This window comes from Acartia tonsa, chromosome 4 (assembly GCF_053477335.1).
Source record: "Acartia tonsa isolate MP-2025a chromosome 4, ASM5347733v1, whole genome shotgun sequence".
In the NCBI taxonomy this organism is placed as follows: domain Eukaryota; kingdom Metazoa; phylum Arthropoda; class Copepoda; order Calanoida; family Acartiidae; genus Acartia; species Acartia tonsa.
In genome coordinates this window covers 21,873,545-21,887,447 of record NC_137263.1, presented here as the reverse complement: position 1 = coordinate 21,887,447, position 13,903 = coordinate 21,873,545, and the positions used below count along the sequence as shown (strand labels likewise).

The window sequence follows — 13,903 nt, the reverse complement described above, 5'->3', positions numbered from 1 at the left end:
ACACAGCCCAATGTCACCTCCCTCCCTGGATTAATGCACTAAGATTTGAGCAAGAAAGAATAATAACATTTAATTAAAGAAGGATGACAACAATATATGTAATGTAATGTAATTCTTATGTTTCCAATTTTGTTACTTTAGGGCGGATTAAATAGGTTTTATTGGTTACTGGATAGCCCCGCAGGGTTAGGGACCTTGCACAGGTAAGGGAAATTATTCTCCCTCCTCCTCATTTTAAAAATAACTAGAGGGGGTTATCAGTGCACAACAGGCATATTTAGGGAAAGCACCTATCTGTGTGATAGATTAATATTTGAAGGTAAAATTTTAACTAAACAGAACCATTGTCAGTTTAATTAATAAATGTATAATGTTACTATAGTGACATATCATAGACAGCGAGAATTTACCAGATTTCTAATGATTTTAATATATAAAAAAATGATAAAATGTGTTTATTTGCTAAATCTGAAAAAATAAATAATTTTTAAACAAGTTTTATTTTTTATTTCTTTGTTCTTTTCTTATAAAAACATATTTCGATTTCTTCCTTTATTTTATATTTTTTATGTAATTGATAATTCGACAATAAAATAATAATTTTTTTAAAAATAATATTTTTTAAAACAATGCTTTTATATTCATTAAAGATCACGTGTTATCATATTCCTCGCAAGAAGATTCCTGTAATAAGAAGAAATCTAAAAAGCACAATTTTAAGTAAGAATAAAGATTATTTAAATTTTTTACATCGAGATCGAACTTTTACATGTTAGAATAATCTTTATGACTTTATTGTCTAATTTAAGAGCTTTGCTTTTATGAATGTTGACATCTTAGTTTTTTAAACAGAAATATAACAGGGATCTAAAGGGATTAGACAATGAACGATACATTGATGTACATCCCTAATTATGATACACAAAAATACCCCTTTTGTAGATTACAATTAATTGGTGTTATGTTTGGACTATTAACTTAATAAACCAACCAATCAAAATTGAATAAGTCCCCAAAGTTGTCAAGACAACGAATAATAAAACTTTGGGGACTAGTGTAATAAACAGCCCAATGTCCCCTGCCTCCCTGGAAATATACATATCTAACCAAAGTCTTTGTTTACAAACCACAAAAATGTTCTGTTTTCAATGGATTAAAAAGACCATAATTATTCATTGTTAATCATTAGTTTGTGTGCTTTTTGTTGACATATATTCCATATGTTTTTAAAAGCGAGGCTTTTCTATAATTAGGGTAGGTCCGTCCGTAACGGATAGCTTTTTTCGTTAATTTAAGCATTTTAGAATTGTCCTATCGATTTCAAACTTTGCATGGTGATTCCTTTAGTAGTTAGGTACGATTTAGAAAGCGTAGCAACTCTATAATCATTACTAAAATTCCGTACGTCCATTTTAAACATGTTGATTTTTTTACTTTTTTAACAACTAATTTTTATGTGATCTAATTTTCAGTTTTATCTGATTTTTGGTATATTGATTCCTGGGACAACAAAGTATAACGTTATAAGCGAAGCAACTCTATAATCAAGTCCTACAGTTTCTGTGCTTCGCTTTTATGGATGTTGTCATCCTTGTTTTATGTAAAATATGTTTATAGTTCTTTCTAGGGAGGGAGGGAACATCAGGCTGTTTATTACACTAGTCCCAAAAGTTTTATAATAAGGTTTTCTTATTTGTTAGCTCAACAATTTTAATTTGGATTCGTTGGGGTAATTTTGTGCATCAACATTTTTGATGTGCAACAATTAATTGGTCATTGTCTTATCCCTTTAGATCCCTGAGTTCTTTCACACAAAACATACAGAATTAATTCATGCAATGTTCGAGTTTTTCATTCGTAAATTCAAAAATCAATTTTGATCATATTTGCTTAAAATTACAATATTCTACGTGTTTGTAAGGAAGCTTTTAATAGTGCCTATAAAAAATAATGTCATACTGGCCTACCATTGGTCAATTAAATTGTGTACTGGACTGTCATTGGTAATAAAGTCTGTGTATTGGCCTAATATTGGTCATTTGTATTGCATGACGTCATTTTTTATAAAGATCTTCGTTTGTAAACTTTTTTAATTATGGGCTTTGTGCTCTTTGACAAAATAACCCCTGCAAAATTAGTTTCAACAAGAACACTATATATTGTTCAAGAAAAGCAAATTATTGAAATAATGGCTCATTAATAAGTTGCTCTAATAATATTTATTTATTGCATCGTATTATGGACAGCTTTCCGCGGATATTAAAATAAAAAAAGTATAAAATTAAAACCAGATTTATTCGGCCAGTCTAACAAAACTTGTATTAATTCTATGATTTTTCTTTTACTATTCAAGGAAGATTTTTCTGTATGGCTAAGAACCGGTTCTAATCCAGCGGATATCAATCGGATTCGAAAACATACTGGAAAACAAGTCATATAAAAGAATTCTAAGCATAAATAATTTAGCATAAAGAACTGTTTGCTATGAAAATTATGACTCCTAATGACCTAGTACGTTGTGTGAATCTCCACACATGTTTCACAAAAAAAGTGAAGCATAAATCATTAAACAAAAAAGCTCTGTTTGTTTTGTTCTATATATGACTATGTGTCTCACTTAAGATCTCATATACCACAGATTAAGATGTCATTAATCTATAAAAAAAAAGAAGCAGCTTATAGTGCCTATAAAAAAATAACGTCATACTGACCTACCATTAGTCAATAAAATCATATTGGCCTATCATTAGTCTTTTGTACTGTATGACGTCATTTAAAAATAAATCACTTTAAGATTTGTGGTAAAGTTTAATGCTATCTTAAGGGAGATTGGTGACCTGGAGGCATTTCGACTCCACGCCCCACCCACTCCCCTTGATAAAAACTAAAATATTGCATTAATTTTTTCGACTCCAAATTCATTTCATAAGAAAACCAGTGCTTGGTTATAAAACTGAAATAAAAGGCTAGTTTTCCTAAGCTTGCTAAAACTTTAAATTTTAGCTCTGCCACATTTCTATGAACTTGTATGTGAACATTTTTTTTGCAATATTGGTGTCCTATCGTTTCCGTAAAAACCATACTTGTTCTAATTAGCAAAAAGGCAAAAAAAGACAAATATTAAAGGACGTTAAGCTAAATTTAGAATTAATAACCTAATAAATGTATTAAATATTTTATTTCATTATTTTGACATAATCTTTTTCGCAAATTAAAAATATTTAGGACAAATTCAAGTGTTTTTTTGCATTAAGTTTTAATTGTCACATTAATAAGAATGAAATATTGGAGGCAATGTAGTGTTATCCTAGTGTTAAATTTTTTTGTTGGTAAAAGATGTCTTTAGCAAATATAAGAGAAGTATTTGAGACTAGTGACTACGCCCATAGAGTTCTCTAGGGGCACTTTTGAGGGTAGTGGTACCCTCACCCAAAATAGTTATAAACCTTCCCAGCTACCCTGTAAAAGAGAACCATATTGGTTCAGCGGTTTGCAAGATCTTTCGGTACAGACTTTAGACAGGCACACAAAAATACAAAGACCCTTTTGCTTTATTATAAGGATTAGTAAAATGATTTCACACCATACATTTTTGTATCTACAAAGGGTTCCTGTGAAACCAGGGTGTTACCAACCAGGAATCTAAAGGGATAAGACAATGGCCGGTAAAAAGATTACGTACGTCGTACATCCTCAATGATAATACACGAATTACCCCTACTGTAGATTAAATGTGTAGTTGAAACGTTTGAACACTCAACTTAATTAACTAACCAATCAAAATCAATAAGAAAACGTAATTATAAAACTTTGGGGACTAGTGAAATAAACATCCCATTGTCCCCTCCCTTCCTGGGTACCAACCCTCCCCACAATAATTCTATGTTGTTACAAATAAAACAAATTATTGCACCTCTATCGAAAAAAACCTCTGCAACAATTCATGAAAATGTCTAAATGCCAAAAGTTTCTTTTGTTTGGAACTGTTGCAAAAAAGCTTTCGGGCAAATGTATAAAAGGGTGAAAAGAAAACACTTAAAAAGCCCAGCAATTTCGTCCCACACTCTTTTGTAATCTATAATACAAAGTAGAATGATGTCTGTCCGTCCGTCTATCTGTCGGTCCGTCCGTCTGAAGCTTAAGATCTCGTTAACCACTGAACTGATTGGATTCTACTCTTCAGGGTATATACCTATTGGTCCTGTGGTGGTTTTAAGCTATTTTCTTGGGGGGTGGGACACGCCCCCCCCAAAAAAAAAAATCCTCCCCCCCCCTCAAAAAAAAAAGAAACTATGGTTCGCAGCACCGGAAATTTTTTTAAAAATTACCTCATGGGGCAAAGCCCCTAGAGGCTAGGGGCGAAGCCGCTAGTGTATATATAATGTATATATCATTGGAAACAAGGATTTCTGTTCTTTCAATTCGCGGCGAAAAGTTAACATAAAAAATGCTTATACAATTATACAATTCAAATGAATTCATTTGAGTGCCTATAAAAAAATTACAACATACAATATAAATGACCAATGCTAGGCCAGAATACATTTTATTTGACCAATGAAAAAATATATACTGGCTCATTATTGGTCATTTGTATTGTGTGATGTATTTTTCTATAGGCACTGTAAGCTGCTTTAATTCAAATAAAAGAAAAAAAAATTGAAAATGAATAGAATGAAAATAACAGTAAATTGTAATTTTTCGTCATTTAATAATAGTGCATGATGTATGTTCGAACATAACCTTGGTATAGAGTATCTGCGCTATTTTTGAAGCTCTACCAAGTGGCCGAAAAAATGATCCGTTTAATATCATGAAAATGAGTTAAGAGAGCTTCGCTAATTTTAGGAAAAACTAATTTTACCTTAACAGCATAGCTGAGCTGGTAGGATATATGTCTGACTTGCTCCATAGGATACCCAACATAACCATTACTCTTCAGAAAATCAAACACACTCTCGCCCAGGATCTCAAACGTAAGGCACATGTGACCGAAATAGTTGAACGAATCAAACATCTTGACGCACAGATGCTTGCCGTTCGGATCTTTGCCGTTCAATTTCTTGAGCACATTAATTTCTAACTTGGCCGCCTCGCGGTACTTGTGAATATTCTTGATAATCTTCATGGCAACGTGGTTGTCGTTGTCGGTGTCGCGCACCTTCACAACCTTGCCGAAAGTTCCCTCGCCAAGGGTGGATATGATTTCGTATCTATCTGTGACCCAATCACCGGGCAGGTAGGCGAGATGACCGTCGCTGTTGTCTGTCAATGGCCTACGTCTAACTGGCACCGGGCTGGGCGGACTGTGCAGCGACAAGGAGCTGGAAGCTGAACTGTGTGAAGAGCTGTAGGAGGCGGAGCCCGTACTGCCGTAGGAGCAGCTGGGCGCCAGGTTCTGGTGCGGCCACTCCTTCTCCTGAGGCCGGGTACGGCTGCTGGTGCTTGTGGCTGACGGGTCTGGAAGAATTTTATATGCTAATGAGTTGATGACAAGACTGGGAGAAGATGGCGCCCCAATGCCACCTCTGATGTCTTTATACCTGTAACCTTCACCGGAGGCACGTCCAACTGATGAGTACAAATTGGAATTCTTGTCACGTTGGGTTATGTTAGAGTAGGCACTTTTAAAGTCGTTGTCGGCAAGACATGGCATAGAACTAGAGTGGGAGTAGTCATCCCTTCGTCGAAGACTAAAAGATCTTAGCACCGGAGCCTGGTCGTATTTTGCCGCCGACACGGGCATTTTCACGGAGCCCTGTCTTGAGAATGTATTTCCATTGTATTCACGGGTCATACCTTTGTCAGATTTATAGCTGGGGGTCCGACAGAGGCCGCTCTGCAGTGGCGGCTGGTCGCGAGTGAACAAGGAATGCGCGGACGGATCCCTTGTCATCATGACGCTGCCACCGGGACTGTGCTTGGAAGACTTGTGTGTTCGTTGTGATGCTGATGGCGCTGTAGAACTGGAAGATGAAGGAGTACACGGGCTTGGTCCAGACATCTGCTGGCGCCCACGGTTGCTTGGAGTCCGCTTGAACCTTGAGGGTGAGTCTGTGTTAGTGTTGCTGCGCTCCTTGCTACGGCGGATACTTGTAATTGTGTCCTGCTGGTATCCAGGTATAGTTGGCCTGCTTTGTCTCCTACTGGCGGTTGTCCCGCCAAATCCTCCATAGTATTCATCATCATTTCTGGTGCGACGGATAGTTGGCGTCTCTTGGGAAAAGCTGTTGGCGAAAGTTGAATGGGATCCATTTGATTTTGTGTATAGATTATTAATTGTAGGCGGGTCTTTCTTTTCTAGGAAAACGGACAGTCTTGAAGTATGAATAGCGTCTCCTTTGTTCCTCTCCATGTTGATATTATTTAGTAATTGTGTCGCTGTGGCGCTAGTGTAGTTATCCGTTGGTTCAATCATAGAAAATCTTCGGCTCAAACTCTTGTGCCTTGGGAAAGTGATCAGGTTGGGGTACTGCAACTTCTTCTCGTTCTCGTACACCACATTAACCAGCTGCGGGTTGGCCTGGCTGTGGTTGCCACTTCCAAGTGTTGTTGATGATGCTGTAAGTGTTGAGTAGTTGTCTGTATCTGTTAGGTAGCTGGAGCGAGTGCTGTCACGTGACCTGGATATTCTGGAGGATGTTGTCAAATCAGAGAGGTTACTGCTGCTGCTCACCTATTTTTTTTATAAGTTGTTAACATTACATTCTTTTTTTGTTGCTGTTTTAAAAAATATTATGTTGAGGAGTAGCGCAGTAAAGATACTCAATTAATTCCAATAAAAATCATGTATCTAAAGGGATAAGACAATTGCCGATATATCAATTAATATCTTCAATGCTAATACACAAAGTATTCTTTAGATTAATTCCAATAGAGATAATAAATTGATTTAAATTGCTACATATAGAGGGTAAATTAATCTTATGATATTTGAGTTTTTTTTTACATAATTCTCAATCATAACTTTTAATAAATCCTCTAATAAAATCTATTTGTAGAAGATGTGTTCAATACACGTCCAGATAGTTTAAACGTTCATCTATAAACTTAGTACAGACAAGAATTATTATATTTATAGCTACGCTAATTAAATTAAACAAACTAGTGGTTATAAAAATATGGTAGAATGAATGTTAAAAATGTTATCCTGTGAGTCATAAGCAGGCAATCGAACTCGTGATCCAAACGTTGAGCGATAATTTCTGTTGGTCCTGAGGTTACCATGGACAGCGGCAAAGTCCATGCTCTGGCTATTGTAACCGCTGCAGCCTTAGCTGGCGGTCATCTAGCCACGCGTGCCGCCGTCAAATCCGCCGCCTCTATGCCTGGCTGGTAGTACCAGATGAAGTTAGGCATTCTGGCGGACAGCAACAAACTGTTGGAACATGTTCATTTTTGTTGATCTGTTAATGGTGGAGGAGTAAGAACAGATTATCCTAATAGTATTAAGCTAGTGAGAGCACATCTTTTAGGTTCAAATATTTGGATAAATAACACATATACAAAGGACGAATAACTATCACTGACTAAGAGTCCTAGGGCTGTCTTTTTAGATAATTTTATAACAGATAAATCATGTGAATTTGATAAATTTTGAGTTATTAGTCTATTTTAAATTTTTAGTTTTTGATTGTGAGTTAAGCTAACAACTAAACTAAAAGCAGCTTTATTTACTTCAACAGTAGTCAGAGAGACAGCCAGAGAGATGGGGGGGGGGGGGGGGATAAAAATTTAGATGAGGGGAGGGAGAAGGGATACATGAGATAAAACTAGGGGATATTCATATGTGAGCTCTTTCTTCCTTTCCTCCCCCATCTCTCTCACTTCCTCTCTCTCTTTCTCTCTTAAGAATTCTATACTTAGACACATGTGCACAAAGTCAAATAAATTTAAAGTTAAAAGTCTGCTGGGGGGGAGGGGGTGGGGGTGGAAACCCAACCCTTTCTTTCCACAAACACATTTGCATACTTGTGACACATACAAATACACACACACACACACACACTCACATACATGTACAAAAATATATTCACACAAACACACAAATTAAGAAAACCTCCTACACTATCTTCTAAACTGCCCCCCCCCGCCCCCCCCCCTCATCAGTTTGGTTATCTAGGGTACAAGTAAGGATTTATTACAATTGGATCCTATATCCGCCCAACATAAATTCTTTTCTCTCCCCCCTTTTCGAACTTTTTTTGGGTTGCGATTTGTCCCCGTGTCTGTCTGACTAATCTGGTTGTTAGCGTACTTTTTCTAATACTTCAGGGAGGGAGAAGCCAATAGTGATTATTTTAATCTGCCTCAATTCTTCCCGACAAAAGTACTATGGGCCATTTTTTCTCATAATATTTTGATGGAATTTTAATTGAATGTCCGTTGTCCTATCCCTCAATTCTAAGAAGACCAAATTTACCATCGGTTCAAATTGTATTTTCATACAAGGAAAATTTTAAGTATTTAATCCTTATTATCATAATACTATAAAATATGATGTTATTTGACACACAATTATGTAGTTTATCTAAAAGGTTTAATATTGATAAAATACTATTTTACATATCTACATTGAATAAGTTAGTATCATATAAATTAAAATCTAAATACATACAAATCTATATACCACGTACCAATTATGAAGTAAAATACATTTTATAATACTTTTATTACTTTTTATAATATTCAACATACTATTATTTACATATAAATATAAGTACAATTTAATTTCAAAATTAAAAAAAAAATTAATTATCCCAGTGTTATTAAATTTACCAAGAATAAAATGTATGCAGTTTTATATAAATAAAGAAGCGTAGCTTTTCCAAAAAAAATTAGGTCCGTTTGTTACAAATGTAAGTTAAGAATAACTTCCCCTCATATGTGTTAAAAAGTTTACTATTTCTTTTCTTTTTCAAAAGAATTACATCTTCAATGTTGTTAGCTTGTTTTGGCTGCGCTTCTTATAGGCATGACTGTCCTTGTACAATATTTATATTTGTATGGTTTGTTCAATGTCCCAACCTACGAAATCTTTCCTCAGCTCTAGTTACTAATACTAAATAACATTTGTCAGTGAGGCACTTGAATAGAGTAAGAGTAAAGTAAAGAGACTACTTATTAATTTAATTTCCAGTATGACATGATTAATATCCACTGGATTAAAACCAGTTCTCAGCCATACTGAAAAATCTTGTATAGCATCGAATTACAAACAATTTTCAACGAAGATTAAAATAAAAATCATAAAATTAATACAACTTGTGTTAGCCTGGGCCTTTTCATTTTAATATTCACGAAAAGCTGTCTATAATACGATGCAATAAACAACTATTATCATTATTATAAAAGATAGAGGGTTATAGCTAACTGACTTATATATAACTGATAGTTGAATTTTTTAAGCATCTCAAAAGGTTTTTTAGAACGTTTGTTTATCAAAATAAATTCTGTTAATTACTGCAGGAGATTATCATCTTTAATATACCTATATCCAATTTATTATCCGCACTGTTTGAAGTAGGCGGAGAGAGTGTTTATAACTTGTAGGGTTTGACACATGATATTTAGCCGGAAAAGAGAATGCAATACGACATTCCTTTTGCTGCTTATAAAGAATATTAATCCTACAGATTTGACTGAATCCACGTGCTTTATGGCGTGATTATATATAGAAAAGTACAGAAAAAGAGTAGCTATTAGAGACTTGGCTCAATTGCAAATCACATAATTGGTAAGTTTAGAAAATTACAATCCCCCCCCCCCCCTCAAAAAGAAAATATAAAGTCTTTATATTTTAAAAATACTGTTTTCATTACCATAAAAATATTTTTGAATCAGAAAAAAACATTTAATTAATTTCTAATTTATCATTGTTTGTTATAATGTAATTAAATGGTTCGCCCCTAGATATAGGCAGGGGAGGCATTTAGCTTCAGACAAAAACCGCAATGCTTCATATATTAGGATTATGTTTAAACCTCTATAAAATAGCTAAATTTAAGTTTAAATATTTAAGTGATGTATTATAGATATATGAGTAATGTCATTATGATAAATATGATATACACATTATTCATTATACAATACATATTTAGAAATGTATGCTTAGCTAAGAACCATGAAGTAAGGGAAAGGACAATTGCTTATGAATTAATATTTGCCCCTTTCTTTACCTCAAAGGCAAATTTAAACATAGAATCACATATATTGATGACAACAATTATTAATTTATTGTCCATTATCCATCCCCCTTATCCCTGGGAAAATACAGTTAGAACCCCCACCCCATCAAAGCAATTTCATCCCCTGCTAGTTGAAACAATCATTTTTACTCAGATTAAATTCTATACATAGCTTTAATATATATAAACAAGGAGGAAAAACTTCAACCTAGCGAAGCGAAAGCACAAAGGTATAGCTTTCAATTGTGGCAAAGAAAATAAAGATATCGACTTCACATAGGCATAGGGGGAGTTTAGTGATGTGCCAACTCCCCCAATAGAGTAAAACACTGGAGAGGGATGGGGTTAAATAACTGATTCTCCCCATCGCATTGTCCTTGTTCCGACTCTAAATTCGGTCATTGAAAATCAACCAATGGTGTCGGTTATATTTACACAAGTAGCAAAAAACAATTTGGTAGCAGACGAAAAGGGTCTTTGAAGAATAGGAGGGAGGTAGTTTTTTGTTTATACATCTATACTAGAGATCTGTTACTATAAAATAAAATTAGGAATTCCAAGCTTACCCTTTTTCACACCCTCAAGAATTCAACACCCTCCCCCCTCCACCATCTGTGCACGCTACTGCATAAAAATATCTCTATTCCCTATTAAATATGAAATATTTCTTTCTCTCGCTCAACTAGCATTCTTCGTATGTGTTATATCAAGTACAAGAAAATTTTATTACTGCGAAGATTACGCTATTATCACTCTAATGAGACGATGGGTTAGGTTAGATGGGGTTTTGAAGAGCCTTAAAGTGTTAAACTCACCGCAAGGGTTGGAAACACAGCTTTTTAGAAAGTTTAAGAAGGAGGGGATCGTCAAATTGAGAAATAATACCCAGGGATCTAAAGGGATAAGACAATGGCCGACAATTTTTTTTTACATCCGCAATGATGATACACAAGATCACCCCTTCTGTAGATTATAGAGGCTGAGGCTGAAACGGCTGGAAACTCAACTAAATGAACCAACCAAACAAAAATCAATAAAGTACCCGTGGTTGTTGATTCATTAAATAAGAAAACGTTATTTTAAGACTTTGAGGACTAGTGTAATTTACACCGCCCAATATCCCCTCCCTCTCTGGATGATACAGAATCATTCTTTTTTTGCGGGGGAGATGGGACACCCCTTTGTATGGGGTCAAAAGATTATGCATATAATGGCTGCTCCTCCTATATATTCATCAAGTTCAACTTTTTCAAAAAGGACAGTACGTCACGAAAGTTTCTTCCTCTGGTACATTATTTTTCAGGGCTGTTCATTACGCTAGTCCCCAAAGTTTTTAAAATTAAGTTTTCATATTCGTTGAATTAATAACTTTGAGGACCGTTAATGAATTTTGATGGGTTAGTTCATTAGTTGAGTGTTCAAACATTTCAACCATTAATTGCGAAGTATAGAAGAGGTAATTTTGTGTATAATTATTGGTGCTGATCATCAATTTATAGGTCATTGTCTTATCCCCTTAGATCCCTGCTATAGACATATGTATATAAACTTCACGTGTACAGTCCTTATTCAGTTACTCGACATACAATGAGAAGGCAAAACTGAATTTTTGATGAAATTTTGAATAGGGAGTGTCTTTCTTTATAATATCACAAGCCAGACCAACATTTAATATCTTTAAACAATAAAGAAATATTCTATTCGACAAAGTCAATTATGTCCATAAGTAGAGCAGCAATAACCAGAAGATTGAGAGAGGAAAATGGGCTGTTCATTACACTAGTCCCCAAAGTTTTGCGATAACGTATTCTTACTCGTTGGCTTAACAACTTTGGGGACTTATACTGAGTTTTTAATGGTTGTTTTATTAAGTTAAGTATTCAAACGTTTTATTCACTAATTTAGTCTACAGAAGGGGTAATTTTGTGTGTCATCAATGGGGATGTACATCAATTTATCGGCTATTGTCTTTGTATTTGACGAAAACATTTAAAATTTACATCTTAATAATTTTTTGAGTTAAATTTAGTTATACAAGTAACTACTAAACAAGGAATTTAAAGTCATTTTTCGGTAATGTTTACTAAGGATGCTGTGAGTATTGGTACAAAAAAAATTAGCCAATGAGAGGCCACTATAAATTTTACCATTGGTCAATAACGGCCTCTCATTGGCTTTTTTTTTGTTACGTCATATTTTTTGCACCAATACTCACAGCATCTTTACTAAGGACATTTGGTAGAACCTACGGACTTACCCGAGTTTAAGTGTAGCTTAAACGAACAAAAAATATTTGACTAAAATTAAAACTAAGAATGGATTTAGGATATGCAATGCATGGATATTAAGACAGTGGACAAATTGTCGTCAATTTAGGTTGTTAACAGCACCATCACTTTTTGGTTAATTCGTTCATTCAGCAGGAGGGGAGGGGGTTGATGTGTGTAATCGTTTTTTAGGCCAGCTTCAAATTTCACTTAATAAAGTAACGATAAGCTGGTGTAAGATCCAGGTAATAATAAATCCATTAAAGCAAGGCATGGGCTTGATTGGCTGACTCACAAGGAAGTGTTATGATAAGATGAGCGGAAACAATCATTACAAAAATGAACCTCATCATGACTATTAAGTTTTAAACATAGAATTATACACACACACACACACACACACATATTAGAACATGCTAACTTTTTTTAGGGGTTAAAAATAATTGTTTTAAAAAATATAAATTCGGTTGAAAAGGATAAAAAATAGTTTACTGACTTTATGATGAAAACAACCCAAGAATCTAAAGGGATAAGACAATGGCCGATATATTGATGTAGATCCTCAATGAAAATACACAATATTAAACCTTCTGTAAATTACAATTATTGGTTTAAAACTTTGAACACTCAACTTAGTGAATCAACCAATAAAAGTTTACTGAAGTCCTTAATGTTGTTAAGCTAAAGAATAAGAAAACATTATTTAAAAACTTTTGGGACGAGTGAAATAAACAGCCCATTGTCCCCTTTCTCTCTCTGAAACATCTGCTGTTTCTGCTGCGGCTTTCAGCGGTTATCGTTATTACGCGACTGGCTATCCCTGCGAGAAAGAATATGACGAAGAGCTAGTGCCTATACAAAATGACGCCACATTGGCCTACCATTGGTCAACTAAAATGTATACTGGCCTGCCATTGGTAATTTAGTCTGTGTATTGGCCTATCATTGGTCATTTGTATTGTATGACGTCATTTTTTATAGGCACTATGCATGCCTATTAAAGAAAACAAATAAACTTGATATTATGTTCTTTTGTTTTCCAATTAATATTACAAAGCCTTTTGTAACAAATTATTAGCACTTCCTAAACTGTTTAGTCTTTAAAGTTTATCTGAAAGGGACATTTCTACGAACAGACATGATTCATCCGTTTGATAGATCTTAGGCAACCGTCAAGTAAATAATCCAAAAACTTATTGTATTGTATTATTCAACATAATAAAAGAATAAAAACCATAAAATTTTGGTTTTTGCTCTTCATTATATAGACCAACAATTAATGAGAGATTAAGTATTTTTTCCCCAGTTTTGTTAGACCGTTTGGCTTTATTCTTATATTTATTTTATTTTAATATTAGTGGAAAGATTTCTATAATACGATACGATAAATGACTAAATAATTAAGGAGTAATATACATAATTAATATGCTAAAAAAGTGCGAATCTAAC

The 13,903-nt window shown here is 34.4% G+C and overlaps 1 protein-coding gene across 1 annotated transcript in view; it reads right to left on the bottom strand.

The window, feature by feature from the left end:
* The window catches only part of LOC145316438 (uncharacterized), a 73,158-nt gene that overhangs the window by 33,010 nt on the left and 26,245 nt on the right, over nt 1-13,903 (bottom strand). The window contains exon 2 of the mRNA XM_080156918.1: nt 4,865-7,439. Coding sequence (XP_080013044.1) covers nt 4,865-6,418 — 1,554 coding nt within the window. The 5' untranslated portion in view covers nt 6,419-7,439. The remainder of the gene's footprint in view (nt 1-4,864; nt 7,440-13,903) is intronic.